The sequence below is a fragment of the Sebastes fasciatus genome, chromosome 8, assembly GCF_043250625.1.
Source record: "Sebastes fasciatus isolate fSebFas1 chromosome 8, fSebFas1.pri, whole genome shotgun sequence".
Classification (NCBI taxonomy): Eukaryota; Metazoa; Chordata; class Actinopteri; order Perciformes; family Sebastidae; genus Sebastes; species Sebastes fasciatus.
The window spans coordinates 28,965,643-28,993,642 of record NC_133802.1 but is presented as its reverse complement, the minus strand read 5'-3'; the positions used below and the strand labels follow the sequence as shown (position 1 = coordinate 28,993,642).

General features: G+C 37.1%; 1 protein-coding gene across 1 annotated transcript; it reads left to right on the top strand.

Moving 5' to 3' along the window:
* Positions 1–4: 4 nt before the first annotated feature.
* usp11 (ubiquitin specific peptidase 11) lies at positions 5–27,876 on the top strand. Its single transcript, XM_074644812.1, has 21 exons — positions 5–273; positions 4,567–4,676; positions 5,325–5,455; positions 5,589–5,706; positions 6,197–6,342; positions 6,610–6,671; positions 7,645–7,744; positions 8,426–8,599; positions 9,221–9,379; positions 9,526–9,750; positions 9,919–10,002; positions 10,467–10,561; positions 10,707–10,913; positions 11,827–11,936; positions 14,848–15,354; positions 16,340–16,410; positions 23,245–23,357; positions 24,241–24,390; positions 24,828–24,943; positions 25,037–25,125; positions 25,922–27,876. Exons 1-21 carry the CDS (start codon positions 161–163, stop codon positions 26,114–26,116), a joined length of 3,075 nt encoding a protein of 1,024 aa, XP_074500913.1. The 5' UTR covers positions 5–160; the 3' UTR covers positions 26,117–27,876.
* The last annotated feature ends 124 nt before the right edge of the window (positions 27,877–28,000 follow it).

The window sequence follows — 28,000 nt, the reverse complement described above, 5'->3', positions numbered from 1 at the left end:
GAACCACTTCCTACTTCCGCAAACACAGCTCTGTGTAGCTTCCCCGTTTATCGGTTGATCAATGCGGCGGTTGGTTTCTGCCTTCCCGTCTCCTGGCCCCTATTTCATATTTACAACAGCTCCAGTACATTTATGAGTGATTGATATCAAAGCATCATCAATGACGGCCAACAGCCGCCGCTGCTCCGCCGCCGAGCCTCCGGGCCTGGAGACCCAGCGGCGGGAAATCGAGTCTCTGCTGCGGGATAGTGAGCTCCGCGCTGGGGACAGTTGGTGAGAGTCCGCCCGCACACACACACACACACACAGTGACAGGGCTAACCGTTAGCATCACACGGTTAACGTTACCTAACGGTTGTTAACGGGCGTTCAACGGCACGAATCGAGCCGTTTGGGTGTCGGTTGGTATGAGATTGTTGGGACCATTAACTGACTCGGTGTTGGGTGTTAGCCGCCGTAAGCTCATGCTAACCAGGCAGCCGTTGAACTGACCGTTAGCCGACGCTGCTAACGTTGCTAATGTTAGCCTTGTCAACCAGCTGTGATGAGGCGTTCACGGTCCACTCGTAAGCTTCCACTTTTGTTTTCCATCCAACCAGTTTATTTTCTCCTCTCACGTTTGACATCTGATGGAAGAGCAGGTGGAAGATTCAGATCCTTTACTGCAGTGAAAGTACTAAGATAAGATAAGAAATTATTGTGCCAGAGATTGCTCAAAAATACAACAACATTACAACAAGTTCAAGTGCATAAAATACAAGTGTATAAAATAAAAAAGTATTATTTCTAGCACCAGTGCCTAATAGAATAACAATTAAGTAAGATACAGAAACAAACAAACAGAAAAATAAGTAATATTGCACATGTTGGACATTAATATTGCACACGAGAATGTAAAAAGTAGTATCTGGGCAGAGGTGGAAGATTCAGATCCTTTACTGCAGTAAAAGTACGAATACCATACTGTCAAAATACTCTACTACAAGTAAAAGTGTTTATTGTTTATTTGTTTTGCACAATTTAAGACAATACAACTCGTAAGGCAAGGCTGCTTTATTTGTAGAGCACATTTCAGCAACAGGGCAATTCAAAGTGCTTTACATAAACATTCAGTAACAACTGTTTACTTATCTTTGTATTTAAGACATTTGCACATACATTAAATACTGTGTCTTGTTACTCTATTTACTTAAATAAATCAGCAAATGACAAATCTAGTTACTCTACATTTTTGTAAAAAAAACAAAAAGAAACTGACTTGAAGTCTCAAATATCAAAACAATGATGACATCAGAGACACAAGATGAGGCTGAGTATTTGTTGGTGGTTCAAAATACCACTAATATAATAAAGCATCAGTGTTGCCAGTTTGCCATTGGCAACCATTTTGAGAAATTGGCAACCAATTCTTGGCCTTTGGTGCGACTGATGGCAACAACTTTTTAACATATAAAAAGTAGGAACAGCAAAACTTGCACCCTTAAATAAATATATTTTTAATATTTGTTGCATTAGTGATATCTAAATATTGCTGTCAGAACTGAAATCAGACAAAGCGGCATGTGTGTTGGTTGCACAGGCATCTGTTTAGAGACAATGGCGAAACAAATTAAGTTGTTTGACTATGGGGTGAAAAGTTTGACTAACCCGTCAACATCCCAAAAGAATGAGCAGGTTCTGATTTGTTTTTCTCCAGCAGTGTTTCCACTGAAGACAGACTGAAGTGATGTATGTATTTTCTAGGGGTGGGAAAAAAATCGATTCACCTATGTATCGTGATTTATTTATTTTTTAACGATTTTGAAGGGTTGGGGCGGGGTCTGAAATTAACTTCCTTCACTTCCTGCCACTGTGGCAGGCAAGTATTATTTTTGTCTGCCACTCAGACATTTTTATCTGCCACTTTTGAAGTCTGCTGAATGAACAAAGGGAACTGTATATACAAAATACAAAAAAGGAAATAAGATTGATTGGATTATATTCACCAGAAGTATAAAACATTACATGTCCCTTATGAATTAAAAAGAAATACCACTAATTTGTTAGGTCAAATTCTTAGATTTTTGGGTTACTGAAAAAAAAAAAAAAAACTAATTCCTGACAATGACTGATATATTTGATTTCAGGACATCTCTGACTACATACATGCTAAAAAAATCAAACATTCTTACTTTATTAATTTAGAGATTTTCCAAAGTAAAAGTCCCTAGAAGTGTATGATTCAACTTTTCCCCATGGACTGGTGTTAAAAAAGTCGCAATAAATTGTAATATTGAATCGCAATACTTAAAAATCCCAATACATATTGAATCAGCACCCAAGTACCATGATAGTATCGAATCGGGAGATAGGTGAATCGTCCTAGCCCTCATGTTTTCATCTGGATGCTTTCAGGTAGAAAAGTGTAGTGGAAACATGATCAGCCAGATTCTGCAGCACCATGACTAGGCAGGTTTCTACTGCCGCTGGTACCAAGAGCAGTTTGTTTTGCCTTCACTTGGTTTTATTTTCTATTCAACACTTTTCTAAATCACAACACCCTAAACGTGTCAGTAAATTCCCTTCACAGGAGGGCTGCAACTAATGATTATTTTCATTGTCAATTAATCTGTTGACGACGTCCTCAAATGTCTCAAAGATATTCAGTCTACTGTCTTAGAGGAGGAAAGAAACCAGAAAATATTCACCTTTAAGAAGCTGCAATCAGAGAATTTAGATTTTTTTCTGTTTAAATATTTCTCAAACCGATTAATCGTTCATCAAAATAGTTGCCGATTAATTTTATAGTTGACAGCTAATCAATTAATTGTTGCAGCTGTACTTTACAGGTGCACAGTGTGATAATAAAATACCTAGACCAGATGTGGTTTTACTGCCTGTGTTGTTTGTTTGTTCTTTTTTGATTTGGTGTTTTTGATTTTAGATAGACATGCAGTTACAGGAAACCAGACACAGACAGGGTAGACTGATGGAAGGATTGTTAGATGCTCAAAAAGCTATTATTCTTATTTTTTACAACGTGGTTAGAAGCAAAGTGGTTATCTGTCAAACTGTGATAAAAGAATAATGAGACCCAGAACAGAGGAAAGAGGTCTTTAATGGATCGAGACCAAGTGAAGACATATTTACTCAGACTCTCAGTGAAGTGAAGCGAAACTGTGTCTGTGAAATGAAATGAAACTGAAAACCAAACCACCTGAGATTTGATCACTGGACCAACTGAGTGAATGTGGCAGTTTTGTTTATTAGTTTGTGTTCTTGTTGTTCATTTCCTGTAGAGAAGCCTGACATTTTCATGTTAAATTCAAACTAAAGTGACCTAAGATGAAGAGCAGGACTCATGTAAATGAAAACACTTGATGTGTGGAGTGTCTTACGTAAAGCAGTTGAGACTCGCTGAAGAGGTAGAGGTGTTGTGTTTGTTGTGGTCAAATGTTTGGACTGTGTTATTGTGTAAATGATGGTGTGATATGTTTATGGAGCTGAAATGATTTGTCCACTAATTGATTAGTTGATCATTAGAAAAGTAATCTGCAGCTTGGCATTTCATGTCACATTTATCCTGACCCTAATAACTGTGCTTCACGATATTATCCCGATAATCATCAAAATATGCTCAAAGGAAGGGTCCATCTGTGTTACTGTCCGTTTTTCTTTTTTCAAATGGAATAAGATTATGAGTAATGTGAACGTTAGCACTAGCTGAGTCAACTTTAGCTGTGCTAAGTTGGGAAATAACTGAAAGGGTTAGTTCGGTGTGGCGTGGTATGTATACTTCCGTGTTCAGCAAGGTAAAATTACTGTTTTTGTGAATGGAGTCTGGTGGCTTTGAAGAGAGCAGTATAACAGCTTCAGTTCCCATCAGAAAGGGCTGTCTGATGACGAGGTAAAGCGGCTGTGAACAAGAGCAGCCGAAAAACTTATTTTAGCTACCTAAAAAAAATCAATATCAGTTTAAGTGTACGCTATATTTAGAATATTTTCACCGCTTTACCTCGCCATCAGACAGCTCTTTCTGATGGGGAACTGAAGTCATTATAACGCTTTCTTTCTTCAATGCCACCAGACTCCATTCACAAAAACAGTAATTTTACCGCTGCATCTATCGGTTAGTTTGTTTGTGTAATATAATCAAAACCATAGACAATATCTAGTCTTATGTTATTAACATGTCATTATTGTATTTTGTAATAATAATAATGAATAATTTCTGTGTCTGCTGACAATATCGTAACATTTTAATTTCAATAGGAAAACCAGCTGGGTGGAAATCATAAAATAAATGTGAAGATTTAATTTTAAAGTGAACTTCTAGAAGGTTTTCTCACCTGATCATAAATGGAAATATACCTGTTGTGTTTACTGACATTACTGATGCAAACAAACAAAAAAAACAATACTTCAATTCTGGTGTTCATCTTTGTATTAATTGACCTGTCACCCAGTTGTTGTGAATCATACCATTAAGAGAGAACGGATTAAAAAAGCAGAGCTCATAGAGTAAGCAGTGGCAGTTATGAGTGTGTTAATAATGTGTGTGTGTGTGTGTGTGTGTGTGTGTTGCAGGTACGTGGTGGAGCGTCGCTGGTATGAACAATGGAAGGAGTTTGTAGAGACGGGAGACCAGAACTCGTCGTCCTTTCCTGGTCAGATTGACAACGCTGAACTGTTTGAGGGTCAGTGAATGCCTCGCTCAGCCTCATGACGTCATCACCTGAAAAACACAACTCTTTCCCACAAACTACAAGTCGCTCCTCTGTTTCCTGATATCCTGCTGCTCAAACAGACTAATTTCTTCTTCTTCTTTTTCTGTTCTCATCCAAACAAATTCTTAGTCGACTAAAACTCGTACGATTTTGTCGACTAATCGATTAGTTGATTCTGTGAAACTGAGTTTCTCCACAAAGAATCACACAAAAGCACCACTTTAAATCTTGTTTTTACCTGAGATGTGCTCACAAGTTTCAGCATTCAGCATGAAAAAAGCATAAAAAATTACCAATCGTCTTACAGACACAAAAACTGCAAGTTTTTTTCTGATGCCTGGATGACTTGTCATTGCCTTTTCATTTTCAAAGCGGTCATAACAGAAGCATAATTTTTAGTCATTTGTTGATATTTAGGGAGTTACTGGTAAATGCCAGTAGTTGTTTCCCTTTCCTGGGAAGTTATAAATAAACTATTAGGGCTTCCCCCTTTCAGTTGATTAGTCATTTTTTATGCTTTTTTCATATTTATTTATAACTCATATTTTAAAGTTGGCACCAAAGTTGACATCGTCTTTTATCAACATCAGTAATCAGTGAAGTGTCTCCTGTTTTCAGATCTAGACTCGTACCACCTGAAGGAGCGCCTGGTGGAGAACGAGGACTTTATGTTGGTGCCGGCTGAGGCCTGGCACAAGCTGCTGGTCTGGTATGGCATGGTTGACGGGCAGCCGCCGCTAGAACGCAAGGTAACATCGCCAGACGCACGCCCGACATGCCAGCCAATCAGATCCTGGTGTCGTTGTTTAGTGGGGGATTTCTGGTGATCCTGGACTACAGTTTAACTGTGTGTGTGTGTGTGTGTGTCCGTGTGTGTGTCAGGTGGTGGACCTGCCCAGCACGCTGAAGGTGGAGGTTTACCCCGTTGAGATCTTCCTCTGTCTCCATAGCAACATGGAGAACGTCATCACCGCACAGTTCAGTCGCGCCGACAGCATACGTGAGTTGATCTGTGTGTGTACATCTGTTGTCAGTCACTCTCTGACAGATAAATGTGGTGAGACTTACTGTTCAGTTCATCCCAATCAGCGGCAACGATTAGTCAACTAATCGATTAATCATTAAAGTAATTCTTCATGCAAAATATTAGGGGTGGGAAATATATACACATATGTATCGCAATTTTTCTTCTTTTTTTTTACGATTTTGAAATAGATTTTTTAATGCTATAATCAATATATTTGCTTCATTTGAGTCTATGTGGAGGTAGAAGGAAGTTACCGCTTTTATTGTTGTATTCTGAGTAACGTGACGTCATATCCGTTCCATAACCTTCAACCAAAACAAACCACAGCGAGACGAGAAAGTAGAAAACGGTGGAGGGTCTGCGAGTATACGACCTGCACCCTCACATGTTAAATTTTTCACTTTCTCCAAGGACTTGAATCTCATTTAAACATTGTTGTGTGTGTGTGCGTGTGTGTGTATAGACTCGATCCAGAGGGTGATGTGTGAGGCCTTCTCGGTGCCTCCGGGCTCAGAGTGTCGTCTCTGGATGAAGAGTTCGGACAGCAGCTGCGAGCGTCTCAGGAACGTCCACGTGAGCGTGTTGGACGCCTGTTTGAGCTCTGGGATGGTGAGTACACACTCTCTGTTTGACATCACTAATATAATATAATATAATACAATATAATATAATATAATATAATATACTGATGATCACTGGATCTGCAGATTCATTCAATAACGTTCTCAAAGTGAGAGTCGGGTAGATTGTTTCCACATGACGTCATCTCTTTACAACCACTGACTTCCTCATAGCACCAAGTCTCCTTTAAAACATAACTCAGAGATAAGCTGGAACATGCCTGTGTGTGCGTGTTTGTATGTGTGTGTGTGTCAGACGGTGATTATGGAGACGAGAAATGCCGACGGCACCTGGCCGAGCTCCAGACCTCAGATCATGTAAGAACACTATCTGTTTCTCTCTCATTGGTCTTTAATGCTTCTTCTCCTTCGTCACTTCCTTCTGTTTGTCCCTCCTCTCCTTTCTTCCTGTCTGGGGAATTGTCCGTCTTTGTCTTCATTTCACTTTCAGTTTTGTCTTCTCTGAAAATCTCTCTTTCTCTCTCTCTCTCTCTCTCTCCCTCTCTCTCTCTCTCTCTCTCTCTCTCTCTCTCTCTCTCTCTCTCTCTCTCTCGCTCTCTCGCTCTCTCTCTCTCTCTCCTGGTTTTATTGTTTTTTCTTTCTGTTCTCTGCTCGCTCTCGTTTTCATGTAGTCATTCTACCCCTCCGTTTGATTTGATCGATTCTGTTTGAAGAAGTAGAGTCCTGCCCTCATGAGATGATCTCATCCAACTCTTATATACCTGTCTCAGAAGCGGTGTGTATGCTGCAGAAAGGTCAAACATGTCTCTGGTACATGGATTGTCAACCAGAGAGCACTTTATAATGTCGCTCCACCCCATTTATATCAATGAGGGGAAGCTAAATCAGAGGTTCTTAAACGTTTTGGGGCCACGGACAACTTGCAGGAGAGAAAATTTTCCAAGCACCCCCTCATAATCGTAACACTGATTAAGCATAATCCTTACTTCGGGTGGGAAAAAAAATAGATTCACCTATGTATCACGATTGTTTTTTTTCTTTTACGATTTTGAAATAGATTTTTTTAATGGCAAAATCTATTTATTTGCTTAATTTGAGTCAATATGATTGATTAATTTACTACTGGATTACTAGGTAATTTAAAGCTTCATAAACAAGTAAAAAAAACTTAAGTTGGACTTCGTCACAAACAACAATATGATTTTTCTCACTACAACGCTGTTTCCCTGCCTCGTCTTCCTCCTCCTGTTTCCATCTGTAAAGCTGAACTGTCCTGATATCTGTCACATTGAGTATGATCTGCTGATGACGCCTGTTGTTGGTTGTTCAGGAGGAACTCTGTGGAGGAGCAGGACTCGTACCGAGGACAGCCGGGAGTCTGCGGCCTCACCAACCTGGGCAACACCTGCTTCATGAACTCTGCTCTGCAGGTCTGACACACACACACACACACGCACGCACGTCCAGTTTTAGTCACCGAAAAGTCAATCGATTTTAGTCAAAATGTTTTCTCTTAATTTTGTCAGCTATTTTTTATTTTTATTTAATCTTAGTCACCAGATTATATTCAACATTTCTGTCATTTTAGTCAAAATTATTTTTCATAAAATGATATCATTATCTGATGAAAAACACAGTTTGAATGATTAAGAATGCAGCTTTGCAGTTTGTTCGTGTCCTCCTGACGGCGCTCATTAATGATGCACAATTCAGTTGCACCCACCGGTCCGTTATGAGAGCTGTAGCTGAGAGATGTAAAAATATGTGTTACTGAACCACCCAAAGCCGACCCGTGCATCTTTGAAGTTCACTGATGGGATTTTAACAGACTTCAGGGGTTACAAGGCTTCATGAAACATGCGTTGTGCATAATTAACACCTGGTTGGTGTCAGTGTTCCTCCTCAGATTTACACAGACTGAAACATGAGCAGACTGAGGCTCAGAGCAGCCGAGCTCCTTCATTTTCCTTTGCAACTTATTAATATTTATTTATAATCTAATTAATCCGGTAGAGAAGTGTTTTGTCAGGTGTGAGGTCCACTGTGCTTCAGTTTTAAACTCTACTTGGTCTCCTTTTGTTCATCCTAACTCCTCCCGTCTCCTTCTGCAGTGTCTGAGTAACACTCCTCCTCTGACGGAGTACTTCCTGCAGAGCTCCTACCTGGAGGAGCTCAACTTCACCAACCCGCTTGGCATGAAGGGCGAGATCGCCGAGGCCTACGCTGACGTCATCAAACAGATGTGGTCTGGGAGGCATTACTCTGTGGTGCCGCGCGTCTTCAAGGTAACAACATCATGTTAAACTCATGAGTTACTGATTAGACACAGGTGGATCAACTTCATCAAAAAAGAAACAAATATTGTTTTGAAGTGTAGCGTATTTTCTAGGCCTCTGTCATCTTGCCAACACAAAGAAAACACTAGAAAACTCTGCTGTAAGTTATTATTGTGTTTGATGCATTTACAGAAGAGAGACAGTTGATCTCTGAGCTGTTCTTCTGTCTGTCAGATGAAACTCTGAACAGGAACAGAGGAGTGAAACTAAACTCCAAACCACAGAGACTTACAGAGGAGATACACTACTACTACTACTACTACTACTACTACTACTACTACTACTACTTTAAACACTACTGCTGTGATTCTACAGCGCAACAAGCACCGGATTATGGAGTACGGAACCCACCAAAATAAAAAATAGATGAATAAATAAATGACTCAATAAATAAATATGTCATTAAATGTAGCAAAATTCTATTAAAATAAATGTTCCTGCAGTCCATTATTAATGACCAAAGCTTCAATCTCAGTCACTATACAACTGAGGATAACTGAGACCAACAAACATGTGATGCATTACCTGTCCTGTGTTTTAACGCGTGTCCTAATATCTGTGTTTGTGCAGACGAAGGTGGGTCACTTTGCGTCTCAGTTTCTGGGTTACCAGCAACACGACAGTCAGGAGCTGCTGTCGTTCCTGCTGGACGGACTGCACGAAGACCTGAACAGAGTCAAAAACAAGGAGTACATCGAACTACGGGACGCCGAAGGACGACCAGACCAGGTGAGCTGCTCCGATCACACCTCAGAAACAACCTGGCTTCCAGTTTATGGATTTAGTATTAAAAGTAATTTGTTTCTAAGCGGCTGTATGGCTCCAAACAAATAATGCTCTTCTCATAGCTCACATTTCCTCTTCCTGTCCCACAGGAAGTGGCCGAGGAGGCGTGGCGTAACCACCGCCGGCGGAACGACTCGGTGATCGTTGACACGTTTCACGGCCTCTTCAAGTCCACGCTCGTCTGTCCGGAGTGCCACAAGGTCTCTGTGACCTTCGACCCCTTCTGCTACCTGAGCGTCCCACTTCCTGTCAGCAAGGAGCGCGTCATGGAGGTCTTCTTTGTCTCTCTGGACCCCTACGCCAAACCTGCACAGGTAACTGTTAATATTTTACTGTTTGATTAGTGTGATTGTTTTAAGCTTTAACTGTATGTTCCCCTACTTAAATACTTCCAACATGATGGTAAAGTGTCAGGAAAACTTGAGTGCAGCGATGTAAATACAATATGAAATGTTTTCTTGTGTGTGTTTTTGTGTCTGCAGCATCGTGTTGTGGTTCCTAAAGCAGGAAAAGTGTCTGACCTCTGCTCTGCTCTGTCCGAGATGACCAGCGTACCTCCCACACAGGTCAGTGTGTGATGTGTCAGTCAGATTTTGTGATGAAAATGAGAAAATAATGTTGTCACGATACTAAAATTCTGACTTCAGTACGATACCCTGCCTAAATATCTCGATACCGATACTGAAACGATACCACGATAAAACTCTAAAACATCAGGAAAAGTAATGGAATATTAGATGACGGAACATGAAACTTTGAATTATTTTTGTAATAATTAAAAATGTTAAAATGTAAAAATGTATTTGATAAAAAAAAGTTAAATGGTATGCAGTAACCTGATGTCCCAAATACTTAAAGCTGCAGTGGGTAGAAATGGAGCAAATATGATTAAAAAAGGTTAATTTTTATGAAACGGTCACTCTCTCCTGACAGTAGTGTATGTGTAACCTCATTGTCACACACAGATGTTCAAAGTTATTTTTTGTGTAACCTTTTTTCTCCACATCTCTTAACCGTCTGTGTGTTTCAGATGGTGGTAGCTGATGTGTTCAACCACCGTTTCTATAAGATCTACAACGCTGATGAATCTCTGAGCTGCATACTGGACCGAGACGACATCTTTGTGTAAGAACATTTTTTAACTGTTTAGTGTTCGAGCTGCATGATGAGGACAAAATCCTGCCAAGTTTAGTTGAGTCTATCCCATAACAAACAGCAAACTGTTTTGGGGTTGAATGTTCACTGCTGTTTAACTTGCTCCTGTGTCCAGGTACGAGCTGAGTGTGCTGGACGAGGAGCAGCAGGAGGAGCAAGTGCTGCTGGCTCTCTACCTGAGGGAGCGCTCTCACTACAAAGACTACGGCTCGGGCAGCAGCTCGTACGGCACGTCGCTGTTCGGACACCCGCTGCTGCTCAGCGTGCCGCGCGACAACTGCAGCCGGGAGGCGCTCTACAACCTGTTCCTGCAGAGGCTAGCGTGAGCGAGACACACACACACACACACATATCATTGTATAGCATGACAGAATATAGTATGTCATGTATATCTCACATTATAGCATAGTAGGTCATGGTTTAACAAGTCATATTAACAAGTTATTTTTTTATTAAAGCTTTTTATAGTTTTCTAAAATCTAAATTAGGGTTGTCAAAGTTGACGTGATAACTCATAAACGCAAATTTGTTTTAACGCCACTAATTTCTTTAACGCATTAGTGCAACTTGCGATTTTTAGGTTGTATGGGGGCTCAGTTTTAAAGGTAGAAACTAGAAAACCTAAAGAATCCATTGATACCAACAATGTCATACCAGCTTGTCTTGACGGAGGTTAAATAACGCTCCAATATTACGCTAAATTTTGGCGAGAAGAAACTGTCAAAGGGGTCCCTTGACCTCTGACCTCAAGATACGTGAATGAAAATGGGTTCTTTGGGTACCCACGAGTCTCCCCTTTACAGACATGCCCACTTTATGATAATCAAATGCAGTTTGGGGCAAGTCATAGTCAAGTCAGCACACTGACACACTGACAGCTGTTGTTGCCTGTTGGGCTGCAGTTTGCCATGTTATGATGTGAGCATATTATTTTATGCTAAATGCAGTACCTGTGAGGGTTTCTGGACAATATTTGTCATTGTTTTGTGTTGTTAATTAATTTCCAATAATAAATATATACATACATTTGCCCACTCCCATGTTGATAAGAGTATTAAATACTTGACAAATCTCAATTTAAGGTACATTTTGAACAGATAAAAAAATGTGCGATTAATCATGATTAACTATGGACAATCATGTGATTAATCGCGATTAAATATTTTAATTGATTGACAGCCCTACTTTGCTATAAACTAAATATATTACTAAGGTTTGTGTGTGTGTGTGCGCAGGCGTTATGTTCGACCTCCCGATCCCTCTGAGGAATTGGAGGAAGAGGAGGAGGAAGAAGATAAAGACGAAGAGGAGCTGTACAAGACTCAGACCAACGGCATCAGTGACGGTATTGTCTCCTCCTGCAGCTACAAGCTAGATATTAATAATAATAATAATAATGTTTATTTATATAGCCCAGGGGTGTCCAAACTACGGCCCGCGGGCCAACTGCGGCCCGTGGTCCATTTTTAATTGGCCTGCAGCAAATTCACATAAAACTTGCGCTTGAGTGTATTGTAGTTCTTAATTTCACCACTAGATGGAGCTACTGCCTTCAACAAGGCAGATTCCCTGCAAAACACAATTAATCAAAGAAAAGGTTTGCCACTGATGACCAAAAATGGCAGAACCAAAGAAACGCAAGATAGCAAGTGAGTGCAGAAAATTTCAGACACGGTGGGAAAATGAATATTTTTTCATAGAGGTCAAGGGGAAGTGTGTCTGTTTGATTTGCAATGAAACTGTTGCAGTGACGAAAGAGTATAATGTACGAAGACACTACGAAACCAAACATCAGACCTACACGTCCTACACTGGTGTTGAGCGAGAAGACAAAGTAAAGCTAATGGCAGCTAGCCTGCTAGCTCAACAACAGTATTTTTTCCGTGCTAACAAAACACAAGAAAATGCTACAATAGCTAGCTACGAAGTAGCTCAACTCATAGCGCGACACGGGAAACCTTTCTCAGATGGGGACTTCATAAAACAGTGCCTCACTAAAGTCGCAGGAATAATGTGCCCGGAAAAGATGCATGAATTCAACAGCGTGAGCGCGTCCAGAAACACAGTTGTGCGGCGAATCGAAGACTTGTCAGCTAACTTAAAGCATCAAGTGTCACATAAAGCTTGTGCTTTTCATTTTTACTCGATTGCATGTGATGAGAGCACAGATGCCACAGACACCGCACAGCTGTTCATTGTTTTGCGGGGAGTTGACGATAACTTTTGCATTACGGAGGAGCTGCTTGATCTCAAGGGTCTCAAGGGCACAACAACGGGTAAGGACATGTTTGAAGCTGTGTCAGATGCAATTGACAAGATGGGACTTAAATGGGACAAGCTGTGTGGAGTTACAACCGATGGGGCTCCAGCTATGACGGGCGAGCACAAAGGAATGGCCTCTATGGTGTGCGCCGAGGTGCGAGAGAGTGGAGGTGAGGCTGTTAAAATGCACTGTATCATCCACCAAGAAGCCCTCTGTGCCAAGACAGTCCAGCTTGGCGATGTGATGAACACAGTTGTGAAAACTGTCAACATAATTCGAGCACGAGGGCTCCATCACAGGGAATTTCAAGCTTTCCTATCTGATGTTGATGCTGAATACGGGGACCTACTTTATCATTCTGAAGTGCGCTGGCTCAGTCGCGGCTCCGTGCTGCAGCGGTTTTATTCCCTGAGATCAGAAATTGATCAGTTTTTGAAAGAGAAGGACCGACCTCTTCATGAACTGAGTGACCCTCTATGGTTGGCAGACCTGGCATTTCTAGTTGATCTTACTGGTCATCTCAACACACTGAACAAGAGCCTGCAAGGCAAAGACCAGCTTGTGCCACAACTTTCCGCACACATGAAAGCATTCTGTGTGAAGCTTCGTCTCTTTGAGACACAGCTACGTAACTTCAATGTTGCGCACTTCCCCACGCTGTCCGAAGTCAAAGTTGCTTTTCCAGAGGTCAACCTTTCTGCTAAAAAGGGGAAATATGTGTCTGTCATCACATCTCTCATGACAGAATTCAGTCAACGCTTCCAAGATTTTCCTGCCATTGAGAAAGAAATCAAGCTGTTCTCGACTCCCTTCCTGATGGATGCAGAAGAAGTCGAAGAGAGTCTGCAATTAGAGCTCATCGAAATGCAGTGTGATGATTCTCTGAAGAATCAGCATCAGCTTCTCCCCCTACCCGACTTCTACCGGAGCTTGGAAGAGGCCAAGTTTCCTCTGATGCGACGCCACGCAAAACGAATGATGAGTCTGTTCGGCTCAACATACATGAGCAAACATTTTCTCTGTTAACTCTGAACAAAAGCAGACTGAGAACCAAAATGACCGACAGCCATCTCTGTGATGTCCTCCGCATCTCAACCACCAAACTTACTCCCGACCTGGCAGCCATCCTTCAGTCCAAAGCGCAGCATCACTGCTCCCACTAAGTGCAGCGCTGTTCCCATTATAGGTGAGTTAAAATATATTACACAGTATTCATGTGTTCAAAAGCCCAATTACTTAATAAATTCAGTCAATTAAAGTTGATAACATTTAATCAAAAACGTTAGTTGATTTGTTAACAACCCCAATAACTTATTATTAATATACCCATCCCCTTGTCCCCTTATTGTCTCCCTGTATACAGAGCTGTGAAAGGGGATCACCATCCTGACTAAGAAGCAATCTCAGGCTGCTGTTTTGAGAATGAGCTGCCAACCCTTTTTGTAACAAAATAAATGAAAACACATTAATGGAAAGTTCTGATGTAGGATGTTTTTTTCTTTAAGCATATTCAAATATCAAGCATAATTTACCTCATTTGATTAATTTTGTTAATTTTAAAACCCTAGAGGTGAGGCGATATACCTCACCTCTAGTGAGTGGCCCAGCCTTTCGTATATTTTTCTGTATGTGGCCCTCAGTGAAAAAAGTTTGGACATCCCTGATATAGCCCTTACCAAAATCTGAGGTAACGGCGAACAAAGCTCCGAACAGTATCGGGTGCCCGGTAGTAGTAAGAACAGAAGTTAATTGACAGTGAAAATAATCAGAACCAGGTTTATTTCGCCAAGTATATACATACATGGAATTTGACTCTCTTTGCAGCTCTCTCAATGTACTTACACAGAATAGAAATAACAAAATACAAGATTACAATAATAAAAATGTGTTGAACTCATGGTGACATGCCAGTTTATTGTGAGCTGCATGTGTTCTCAGCTGTTTGAACTGCAGTTTAGCTTCACTCTGATTTGGTTCTTTGCTGTTTCCTCAGAGGAGGAGCAGGAGGATGTAGAGAAAGCCGGGCCCTCTCAGACAGAACTCTGCTGCGGCGATGCATCGGCAAGCAGCCAATCGGACGACACCGCTACCGCCGAGCCCCACAGCGATATAAACCACACACAGCCGTCATTGGACGACGGCGACACGGAGACCAATAACGGGCCCCAGAACCAGACTGAGCCCGTCTGCAGCGCCGACGCTAACACCGCCAACGCCGATGATGTTAATCCCTGCGAGGGCTCGAGCAGGACCACCGACACCAGCTCAGAACCACCAGCAGAGCAACCGCAGCAGCCGCCCTGTGAGACCACAGAAGAAGAAAAAGAAGAAGACAAGCAGGAGGAGGCGTGTTCCCCGAGCCCGCCGGCCAATGAGCAGCCAGCTAAGAGGAAGGCGTGTCGCAAGAGGAGGAAGAGTCTGTTCACCATCCAGGCGGTCAACTCCAACGGGACGACTGAGAGAGGGATGGGAGAGGGAGGGAGCGCTGTCTCCTTCAGCTGTAAGCTTGAAAACACACACATGATGTTCAAACCTCAATTATTCAACAGATAAATTAATTATGACAGCAATACAATTTATGATGCTCTCTTGTTCCCATTTATTCAATTTTCAACTTTGGAAATTAGTCTAGTGAAATAGTGAAACATTGAACACACTAAGACCGAAACATAAGATGCATTAAACATACTGTATAGTATAATGGCAATGTTTCACCTTCGAGGTGAATATAAGGGTGTAAGCATTAGGGCTTGGGCGATTCACCTATCCCCTGATTCGATACTATCATGATACTTGGGTGGCGATTCGATATGTATTGTGATTTGATATTGCGACTTTTGTTCACTTTTTTAACACTAGACCATGGGAAAAAGTTGAATCATACACTTCTTTAAAAAAAAAAAAAAAATCAATTCACCTATGTATCACGTTTTTTTTTTTTTTACGATTTTGAAATACAGTTTTTACTGCCAAAATCAATATATTTGCTTCATTCGAGTCTATGTGGAGGTAGAAGGAAGTTACCGCTTTTATTGTTGTAGACTGAGTAATGTGACGTCATATCCGTTCCGTATATGTCAAACAAAACAATACGCTGCGAACTCAGAACGCATTTCTCCTCAAGAAACACTCAAAAGTGGATTAATATGAAAAATATGTAATTTCTTCACAGAAACACATCTCTATACTTTAATTTAGAAGTTTACTTTCCTTGTTTTAAAAACATTTCTGAGATGCATTAACATGTAAAATTCTCATTCTGGGATCATTTGCCATAAGAGGACGATGTTTTATGTTTTAAACAACTGAAAAACTAGATGTTACGAGAAGGAGTGATAAGAAGCTGCTAGTACAGTTAAACAAGTCTGCCGCAGGTCACTTTACATCGGTATCGTACTCTCTGCTGTTTTGCATTAAATAGAAATCAGATTTATATTAGTTTTCCCTGATTTACATGTACTAATTACAGTGCTGTCTCTCTTCAGCTCAGCCTTATGTGGCTATTGACTGGGACCCTGAAATGAAGAAGAGATTCTACAATGAAAACGAAGCCGAGGTCAGTGTGAACATGTTTGTTTATTCAAATTAATACTATGCTATGACTTTTTTCATGACGTTTTTGACATGCTATACTAGGACTTTTTTGTATGAATTTTTTCGATATACTATACTGGGACTTTTTTCAATATGCTACGCAATTACTTTTTGACATGCTATACTATGACCTCTTTATTACGACTTTTTTACGACATGTTTTTACAAAGACTTTTTGACATATTATACAATGACATTTTTTCGAAATACTATACAATGACTTTTTTATGCCTTTTTTTTCACATACTATGCAATGGCTTTTTTACGACTTCATTCGTCATGCTATAGTATGACCTTTTTTTTACGGCTCTTTCCGACATACTATACTATGACTTTTTTCGACATACTATACTATGACTTTTTTACGACTTTTTTCGACATAATATACTATTGTTTTTTTTTCCTTTTTCAACATGCTATACGATGACTTTTTTAGACATACTATAATGTGATTTTTTTCATGACATTTTTGGACATGCTATACTACCACTTTTTTTCATGACATTTTTCGACATACTATGACTTTTTTTTGGCATACTATACTATGACTTTTTTACGACTTTTTAGGATAGCATGTCGAAAAATTTCATGAAAAAAGTCATAGTATAGTATCTCGAAACATTTCATGAAAAAAAAGTCATAGTATAGCATGTTGAAAAATTTCATGAAAAAAGTCATATAGTATCTCGAAACATTTCATTAAAAAAAAGTCATGTCGAAAAATTTCATGAAAAATGTCATAATATAGTATCTCGAAAATATTTCATGAAAAAAAAGTCATGTCGAAAGATTTCATGAAAAAAGTCATATAGTATCTCGAAAAATTTCATGAAAAAAGTCATGTCGAAAAATTTCATTAAAAAAGTCATAGTATAGTATCTCGAAAAATTTCATGAAAAAGTCATGTCGAAAAATTTCATAAAAAAGTCATATAGTATGTCGAAAACTTTCATGAAAAAAGTCGTCAAATTTCATAAAAAAAGTCATATAGCATCTCGAAAAATTTCAGGAAAAAAGTCATGTCGAAAAATTTCATAAAAAAATTCATGTCGAAAAATTTCATGAAAAGTCATATAGTATCTCGAAACATTTCATGAAAAAAAGTCATAGTATCTCGAAAAATTTCATGAAAAAAAGTCATGTCGAAAAATTTCATGAAAAATGTCATAATATAGTATCTCGAAAAATTTCATGAAAAAAAAGTCATGTCGAAACATTTCATGAAAAAAGTCATGTCGAAAAATTTCATTAAAAAAGTCATAGTACAGCATGTCGAAAAATTTCATAAAAAAGTCGTATGTCGAAAACTTTCATGAAAAGTCGTCGAAAATTTCATAAAGAAAGTCATAGTATCTCGAAAAATTTCATGAAAAAAAAGTCATGTCGAAAAATTTCATGAAAAAAGTCAGATCTCGAAAAATTTCATGCAAAAAAAGTCATGTCGAAAAATTTCATGAAAAAAAGTCATGTCGAAAAATTTCATGAAAAAAGTCTGTAGTATCTCGAAAAATTTCATGAAAAAAAGTCATAGTACAGCATGTCGAAAAATTTCATAAAAAAGTCATATAGTATGTCGAAAACTTTCATGAAAAAAGTCGTCGAAAATTTCATAAAAAGTCATATAGTATCTCGAAAAATTTCATGAAAAAAGTCATGTCGAAAAATTTCATAAAAAAATTCATGTCGAAAAATTTCATGAAAAGTCATATAGTATCTCGAAACATTTCATGAAAAAAAGTCATAATATAGTATCTCGAAAAATTTCATAAAAAAAATCATAATATAGTATCTCGAAAAATTTCATGAAAAAAAGTCATGTCGAAAAATTTCATGAAAAAGTCATGTCGAAAAATTTCATGAAAAGTCATAATATTGTATGTCGAAAAATTTCATTAAAAAAGACATAGTATCTCGAAAAATTTCTTGAAAAAAAAGTCATGTCGAAAAATTTCAGGAAAAATGTCATAATATAGTATCTCGAAAAAATTTCATGAAAAAAAAGTCATGTCGAAAGATTTCATGAAAAAAGTCATGTAGTATCTCGAAAAATTTCATGAAAAAAGTCATAGTATCTCGAAACATTTCATGAAAAAAAGTCATAGTATAGCATGTCGAAAAATTTCATAAAAGTCATAATATAGTATCTCGAAAAATGTCATGAAAAAAAAATCATGTCGAAAAATTTCATGAAAAAAGTCATGTCGAAAAATTTCATTAAAAAAGTCATAGTATAGTATCTCGAAAAATTTCATGAAAAAGTCATGTAGAAAAATTTCATGAAAAAAGTCTGTAGTATCTCGAAAAATGTCATGAAAAAAAGTCATAGTACAGCATGTCGAAAAATTTCATAAAAAAGTCATATAGTATGTCGAAAACTTTCATGAAAAAAGTCGTAAAATTTCATAAAAAGTCATATAGCATCTCGAAAAATTTCATGAAAAAAAGTCATGTCGAAAAATTTCATGAAAAATGTCATAATATAGTATCTCGAAAAATTTCATGAAAAAAAAGTCATGTCGAAACATTTCATGAAAAAAGTCATGTCGAAAAATTTCATTAAAAAAGTCATAGTACAGCATGTCGAAAAATTTCATAAAAAAGTCGTATGTCGAAAACTTTCATGAAAAGTCGTCGAAAATTTCATAAAGAAAGTCATAGTATCTCGAAAAATTTCATGAAAAAAAAGTCATGTCGAAAAATTTCATTAAAAAATTCATAATAGTATCTCGAAAAATTTCATGAAAAAAAAGTCATGTCGAAAAATTTCATTAAAAAATTCATAATAGTATCTCGAAAAATTTCATGAAAAAAAAGTCATGTCGAAAAATTTCATGAAAAAAGTCAGATCTCGAAAAATTTCATGCAAAAAAAGTCATGTCGAAAAATTTCATGAAAAAAAGTCATGTCGAAAAATTTCATGAAAAAAGTCTGTAGTATCTCGAAAAATTTCATGAAAAAAAGTCATAGTACAGCATGTCGAAAAATTTCATAAAAAAGTCATATAGTATGTCGAAAACTTTCATGAAAAAAGTCGTCGAAAATTTCATAAAAAAAGTCATATAGTATCTCGAAAAATTTCATGAAAAAAGTCATGTCGAAAAATTTCATAAAAAAATTCATGTCGAAAAATTTCATGAAAAGTCATATAGTATCTCGAAACATTTCATGAAAAAAAGTCATAATATAGTATCTCGAAAAATTTCATAAAAAAAATCATAATATAGTATCTCGAAAAATTTCATGAAAAAAAGTCATGTCGAAAAATTTCATGAAAAAGTCATGTCGAAAAATTTCATGAAAAGTCATAATATTGTATGTCGAAAAATTTCATTAAAAAAGACATAGTATCTCGAAAAATTTCTTGAAAAAAAAGTCATGTCGAAAAATTTCATGAAAAATGTCATAATATAGTATCTCGAAAAAATGTCATGAAAAAAAAGTCATGTCGAAAGATTTCATGAAAAAAGTCATGTAGTATCTCGAAAAATTTCATGAAAAAAGTCATAGTATCTCGAAACATTTCATGAAAAAAAGTCATAGTATAGCATGTCGAAAAATTTCATAAAAGTCATAATATAGTATCTCGAAAAATGTCATGAAAAAAAAATCATGTCGAAAAATTTCATGAAAAAAGTCATGTCGAAAAATTTCATTAAAAAAGTCATAGTATAGTATCTCGAAAAATTTCATGAAAAAGTCATGTAGAAAAATTTCATGAAGAAAGTCTGTAGTATCTCGAAAAATGTCATGAAAAAAAGTCATAGTACAGCATGTCGAAAAATTTCATAAAAAAGTCATATAGTATGTCGAAAACTTTCATGAAAAAAGTCGTCAAATTTCATAAAAAAAGTCATATAGCATCTCGAAAAATTTCAGGAAAAAAGTCATGTCGAAAAATTTCATAAAAAAATTCATGTCGAAAAATTTCATGAAAAGTCATATAGTATCTCGAAACATTTCATGAAAAAAAGTCATAGTATCTCGAAAAATTTCATGAAAAAAAGTCATGTCGAAAAATTTCATGAAAAATGTCATAATATAGTATCTCGAAAAATTTCATGAAAAAAAAGTCATGTCGAAACATTTCATGAAAAAAGTCATGTCGAAAAATTTCATTAAAAAAGTCATAGTACAGCATGTCGAAAAATTTCATAAAAAAGTCGTATGTCGAAAACTCATGAAAAGTCGTCGAAAATTTCATAAAGAAAGTCATAGTATCTCGAAAAATTTCATGAAAAAAAAGTCATGTCGAAAAATTTCATGAAAAAAGTCAGATCTCGAAAAATTTCATGCAAAAAAAGTCATGTCGAAAAATTTCATGAAAAAAAGTCATGTCGAAAAATTTCATGAAAAAAGTCTGTAGTATCTCGAAAAATTTCATGAAAAAAAGTCATAGTACAGCATGTCGAAAAATTTCATAAAAAAGTCATATAGTATGTCGAAAACTTTCATGAAAAAAGTCGTCGAAAATTTCATAAAAAAAGTCATATAGTATCTCGAAAAATTTCATGAAAAAAGTCATGTCGAAAAATTTCATAAAAAAATTCATGTCGAAAAATTTCATGAAAAGTCATATAGTATCTCGAAACATTTCATGAAAAAAAGTCATAATATAGTATCTCGAAAAATTTCATAAAAAAAATCATAATATAGTATCTCGAAAAATTTCATGAAAAAAAGTCATGTCGAAAAATTTCATGAAAAAGTCATGTCGAAAAATTTCATGAAAAGTCATAATATTGTATGTCGAAAAATTTCATTAAAAAAGACATAGTATCTCGAAAAATTTCTTGAAAAAAAAGTCATGTCGAAAAATTTCATGAAAAATGTCATAATATAGTATCTCGAAAAAATGTCATGAAAAAAAAGTCATGTCGAAAGATTTCATGAAAAAAGTCATGTAGTATCTCGAAAAATTTCATGAAAAAAGTCATAGTATCTCGAAACATTTCATGAAAAAAAGTCATAGTATAGCATGTCGAAAAATTTCATAAAAGTCATAATATAGTATCTCGAAAAATGTCATGAAAAAAAAATCATGTCGAAAAATTTCATGAAAAAAGTCATGTCGAAAAATTTCATTAAAAAAGTCATAGTATAGTATCTCGAAAAATTTCATGAAAAAGTCATGTAGAAAAATTTCATGAAGAAAGTCTGTAGTATCTCGAAAAATGTCATGAAAAAAAGTCATAGTACAGCATGTCGAAAAATTTCATAAAAAAGTCATATAGTATGTCGAAAACTTTCATGAAAAAAGTCGTCAAATTTCATAAAAAAAGTCATATAGCATCTCGAAAAATTTCAGGAAAAAAGTCATGTCGAAAAATTTCATAAAAAAATTCATGTCGAAAAATTTCATGAAAAGTCATATAGTATCTCGAAACATTTCATGAAAAAAAGTCATAGTATCTCGAAAAATTTCATGAAAAAAAGTCATGTCGAAAAATTTCATGAAAAATGTCATAATATAGTATCTCGAAAAATTTCATGAAAAAAAAGTCATGTCGAAACATTTCATGAAAAAAGTCATGTCGAAAAATTTCATTAAAAAAGTCATAGTACAGCATGTCGAAAAATTTCATAAAAAAGTCATAGTATGTCGAAAACTTTCATGAAAAAAGTCGTCGAAAATTTCATAAAGAAAGTCATAGTATCTCGAAAAATTTCATGAAAAAAAAGTTATGTCGAAAAATTTCATTAAAAAATTCATAATAGTATCTCGAAAAATTTCATGAAAAAAGTCATGTCGAAAAATTTCATGAAAAAAGTCAGATCTCGAAAAATTTCATGCAAAAAAAGTCATGTCGAAAAATTTCATGAAAAAAGTCATATTATCTCGAAAAATTTCATGTAAAAAAAGTCGTCGAAAAATTCCATAAAAAGTCATATAGTATCTCGAAAAAAAAGTCATGTCGAAAAAGTTCATGAAAAAAGTCATATAGTATCTCGAAAAATTTCATGAAAAAAAGTCATGTCGAAAAATTTCATGAAAAAAGTTATATAGTATCTCGAAAAATGTCTTGGAAAAAAAAGTCATGTCGAAAAATTTCATAAAAAAGTCATAGTATCTCAAAAAATGTCATGAAAAAAATCATATTGTATGTCGAAAAATTTCATGAAAAAAGTCATTGTATGTCGAAACATTTCATGAAAAAAAAGTCGTGTCGAAAAATTTAATAATATAGTATCTCGAAGAAATTTCATGTCGAAACATTTCAAGAAAAAGGTCATGGTATAGTATCTAAAAAATTTCATGAAAAAAAAGCATGTCGAAACATTTCATTTCACTTTGACACACTATATTACTTTTTTCGACATACTATGACTTTTTTTATGAAAATTACGTCGAAAACAAAGTCATAGTTAGTATGTCGAAAACAGTAATATAGTGTAGTATAGCATGTAAAAAAAAGTCGTAAAAAAGTGAAAGTACAGCATGTCGAAAAAAGTTAAAACAAAGTTGCAAAAAATCATAGTATACTATGGTGATGCAAGTCGTAAAAAATCCTTGGTATAGCATGTCGTAAAAGTTCATAAGAAAGTGTTAGTCAGTGTAGCGTGTCGAAAAAAGTCACGAAAAAAGTCTTAGTACAGGTTGGGTGTGAACACATCATTAATCTGAAAACAAAATGACAAAATGATTGAAAGCTGTACAGAAGTTATGTTGGAGACTCAGCAGCAGCTGTTTGGTCTGATAAATGATTAAAATTCTGTCTGACCTGTTCAGTAGGGAGATAAAATGTAGGATGACATCTTCCTCATCTTTCTTTGCCGTCTTGTTTCTCTTCCTGTGTAGAAGTATGTAAAACATGCCAGCATGGAGGTTCCTCAGCAGCAGACGACGGTTCAGCTGCAGGAGTGCATCGAGCTGTTCACCACTGTGGAAACACTGGAGGAGGAGAACCCATGGTAACACACACCGACACACACCACACACACCACACACACACCACACACACACACACACACACACACACACACACACCTTCCTGAGGCCTGTACTACGAAGCGAGTTCAACATACCCAGGGTAACTTCTCATTATCTGGCCTAACTAACCCTAATGACCGTGATCACGCTAAGCGGCCCTACGACGGTGGTTATCAACTCGGTAATGCTACATGTCCACAGGGTCCGTCCTTTCCACGCTTCCCATTCATTGTTTATGTAAACAGCTGTGCAATGCATTCTGGGAGTGACCCCGACCCCGGCAGTGTGAAACAGACTCGGAAGCAAATACAAAATAAATATGAGAACATAATTCAAAGCGGTAAGCAGGCTTACTTTCATATCTTATAATCACCACAGCATAGCTAACATATAAGTGCCGGTAGCAAAGTAACGCAATTCCTAAGTTTCACACCGTCGTTGCAGCTGAAAGAAGAAGGCTAAAATATTGTAATACACACTAGAAGAATACACCAACGCAGCACATTAATTCAATGGAATTCACACATGTAATTATAGTCTATAGTCTATAGTGCTCTAGACAGGGCAGTGATATTATAAACCTATTAATGTATGCATTCACACAGTCGACGATCTTTTGCCAGCTGCATTTCTGCGCTCATGATTTTAACTTCTTCGTATTTGTTTCATATTATCTTAAGATCCGCGCACCAAGCTCTGATTAGTCAGCAGGTTAGGTGTTCAGCTACCTCGGTAAGAAGTGAACTACCGTCGTAGGACTGTAAACCCTGAAGTTACCTCGCTAACCCCAAATCCTGCTTGGTAGTACAGGCCTCAGGTGATGAAGAGTTGAGAAAGGTGTACGATGATGGTGTGTGTTTTCAGGTACTGTCCTGTGTGTAAGAAGCACCAGCTGGCCACTAAGAAGCTGGACCTCTGGTCTCTGCCGGAGGTTCTCATCATCCACCTCAAGAGGTTCTCCTACACCAAGTTCACCAGAGAGAAACTGGACAGCATCGTGGACTTCCCCCTCAGGTACACACAAACACACACTCAGTCACACACACAGCGCCTTCAAATGAAACTCGTGAGCTCGTGTTTACAACATGGGAAGTCGTGTACACGATGTGGTTAAGTCGTGAAGAATGCCGCTGCTAAGCAACGGCAATATTAACGTTACTGTCGGCATCTAGAAGCCACAGAGGCTAACAATTTAGCAAGCTAGCAAGTGGGTAACATAATGACAGAGGAAGAAGACGAGGCTGTTGGGAGTATCAACATTTTCCTAAGACATATTATAAAATTACAAAGGATTACAATATACGACTAAAATTACAATATTTACTTATTATGCACCGAAAAATTAACATCCAAGGCCTCCGCCATTTCTCACGTCAACAAACACGTCACAACTCGTGAACTCGGAGCTTTCAGAAACTTTCAACTTACATTTGTGTGTCTTGTTATTGCAGAGACCTGGACTTCTCCGGCTGCCTCCTGAGGAAAAGTCTGTCCAATGGGGAGCCTCCGAGCCGTTATGACCTCATCTCTGTGTCCAATCACTACGGAGGACTCAGAGACGGGCATTGTAGGTCCCTTTTAGTTAGCTGAGATAATGCTGACTCAAAGAGGTGATGTTCAAGGCTTCATTCGTCATGTTTTACTGTGTGTGTTTCTCCAGACACCAGCTATGCGCGGAACAAGGACAACGGTCAGTGGTATTACTTTGACGACAGCAAGGTGACCTACGCCAGAGAGGACCAGATCGTGGTTAGTATGACGCTGACGCATGGTGCATGCCCCCAGTTTAGAGACACAGACAGGAGTACCAGCACGGGAGCAAAGTAATGTACTGCTGTGGGCGGGGGCAGCAGCAAAATGCATTTTAGACACCTAGAAAATTCAGTTTAAGTGTGTACTATATTTAGAATTGAACTGAAGGCATTATATCGCTCTCTTCAAAGTCACCAGACTCCTTTGACAAAAACAGTAATTTTACCTCGTAGAACACAGGAGTCGCTAATTTTAAGCTGCCGCGTTCGGTTAGATTGTTTGTGTTATTGTGTGACTTTGGTGAATCCCAACTAACCCTTTAATAACACCAAAGTCACACAATGACACAAACAAACTAACCGAACGCGGCAGCTTAAAATTAGCGACTCCTGTGTTCTACGAGGTAAAATTACTGTTTTTGTCAATGGAGTCTGGTGGCTTTGAGGAGAGCATAGAAAACAGCTTCAGTTCCCCGTCAGAAAGGGCTGTCTGACGGCGAGGTAAAGAGGTGAATATATTCTAAATATAGTGTACACTTAAACTGATATTGATTATTTTAGGTGTTTAAAAAGCGTTTTACTGCTGCCCCCGTCCACAGCAGTACATTACTTTGCTCCCGCGCTGATAGGAGTGTGGTTTAATTAAATGATTAAATACCATCTACTGTAGGTTACACACTGACTACTATGGAGAAGAACTTCATACAACCACACTGAGAAAAACCCGAACTGTCCCTTTAAGATAATAATAAACTCCAACCTGAAAATAATCCGTTGTCTTTTCTGTCGTGCAGACCAACGCTGCCTACGTCTTGTTCTACCATCGACGAGACAAGATCAGAAAACCCACTCTGCCCGCCCCCAACACCAGCCCCGCCGCGTCATCGTCCACCCAGCCCGCCAACGACATCACTTCCTGCAAGGATGACGACGCAGAGCTGGGCGCAGCAGCCGCCGCCGCCTCCTACGTCACCATGGAAACAGACTAATCGAACCCCTCGGAATTTAGTTTAAATCTACTTTACAGTAATTTGTTTTTGCTTCTTCAGAACAACGGGCCTCTTTTTGTGTAATTTAGTTTTTTTTCTTCTTATTTTCCAACAACACTTGAACTTTCTCTGATTACTTCTTTTCCCACCGAGTTACTGCAGGCTGAATCTCAAATCTCCTCAAATATTAGTTTTCTCTGCTTGGTAGATAACACGGACACTTGACACTCAGGTAGTTTGATGCACCGGGGCTGAAGGTGATCTGGAGCTCAGTTTTAATTTGAGCCTAAACTGGAGTTTGAATATAGAAGTTTGGACCGACGTCTGCAGGGAGGAAACCATCAATCTGCTCTTTACTGGTGATCACAACTCAGGAGGGGTTTCATTATAAAGCCTGGAGCGTGCCAGCAAAATAAGTACAGACTTTTACTGTGTTTAATTATAATCAATAATTCATTAAAAATGATGCATTACAAAATACAAAGTAAAGACATACATAAAGATCGTACAACTTTCCAATTGATAACTTTTTGTCCTCATTCTTTCTTTAAATGATGAATTAATAATTAGATTTTAAAATGGAATCACAATAAATGAATTGTGAAAAGGTTTTTAAATGTTTCTTATCTTCCATCTCAGTTTATTTGCTCTGATATTTACAGTTTGTACTTTGTGATTAATTTAAAGACATCTCTTGTTAATACATATTTGCTGCTTAAAAATTAATTTATTTTGTAGGTGGCACACTGATTACGTCTTGTTTTTAAAATTAAATTATTCATTCATCATTTAAAGACAATAACAAATGAGTTTATAATGCATCATTTAAATGTAATCTAAAAGATGTAAATAAGAAAATGTTCATTTTTAATTGATACTTTATAAAATTGATTATAATAAAACACAGCAAAAGTTTCTTATTCAGGTTTCACACCAGGTTCCATATTGGATGAGAATTCATTTAATATTAAAAACTAAAAGGAATACAGTTAATGATCTATAAATTAGAAAACACTTTGGTTCTGCAATTAATTTAAAATCCAGCTTTTGAAACATTCACACCTAATTTTAAGTAAAAGCTATTAAATATTCCAATAAATTACATTAAATAGTTAACATTTTCATGTTTTTAAATGAAAGCACATACATTGTTGATGTTTTTTTTTGTACTCGACAGAATTCAGTAGAAACTCATTAAAGTGGCCTAAGGAGCAGTGTGAAGGGGATTATGGGTAATCAGAGGAATGTGTTTATAGCAGAGAAACAGATAATTTAATATTGAACAAAGCTGCCAGGGATGAGAAATTAATCTTTCTTTGTATATTTCGGTTGTTTTCTTCTGCTATTTATTTTTTTTTAAAATGGAATAATTTCAGCTGTCACATGACTGCAGGTTGTTTTTTTTGTTGATTATTTGAATTGCTCGACTGGTGCAGGACATTGAGATGCTTATTTTTCATATTTATAGGTGAAAATTTGTATTCTGGCGTGAAATTATTTGACAGAATGACGGACGCTGGCAAAGTTTTCTCTTTGTGGTCAGAGTGAGCTCTTACTGATTTTTAAACTGGCTCTGTGTACAGTATTTTTGTATTGTAAGAAATTTATTAATATTATAATTATTATCATTCCTGGGTCGAGCAGGAGGGAAGTTTGGGCTGATTTCTTTCTTTGGTCTTCCTGTCAAATATCAGATGAAAATATTTTATTGTACTTTCAATCTTTTGATATGAATAAAAGGATGATGATTATCACGATGAGACAAGAGCGAGTTTTTTTTTATACTTTTAGCTTTTGTTACTTAAACATTTTCTGTCGCACCCTGTAAACCCCAGACGCATTTCACAGGGTGCCTTAAAAGAAGTCTGAAATTCTAGTGCCTGA

Excerpts from the sequence above, each read along its gene's own strand:
- usp11 (XM_074644812.1), top strand. The coding sequence starts at position 161 with ATGACGGCCAACAGCCGCCGCTGCTCCGCCGCCGAGCCTCCGGGCCTG. Across the intron at positions 6,343-6,609 it reads CCTGTTTGAGCTCTGGGATG|ACGGTGATTATGGAGACGAG; the intron begins GTGAGTACACAC and ends TGTGTGTGTCAG. Across the intron at positions 10,003-10,466 it reads CCAGCGTACCTCCCACACAG|ATGGTGGTAGCTGATGTGTT; the intron begins GTCAGTGTGTGA and ends TGTGTGTTTCAG.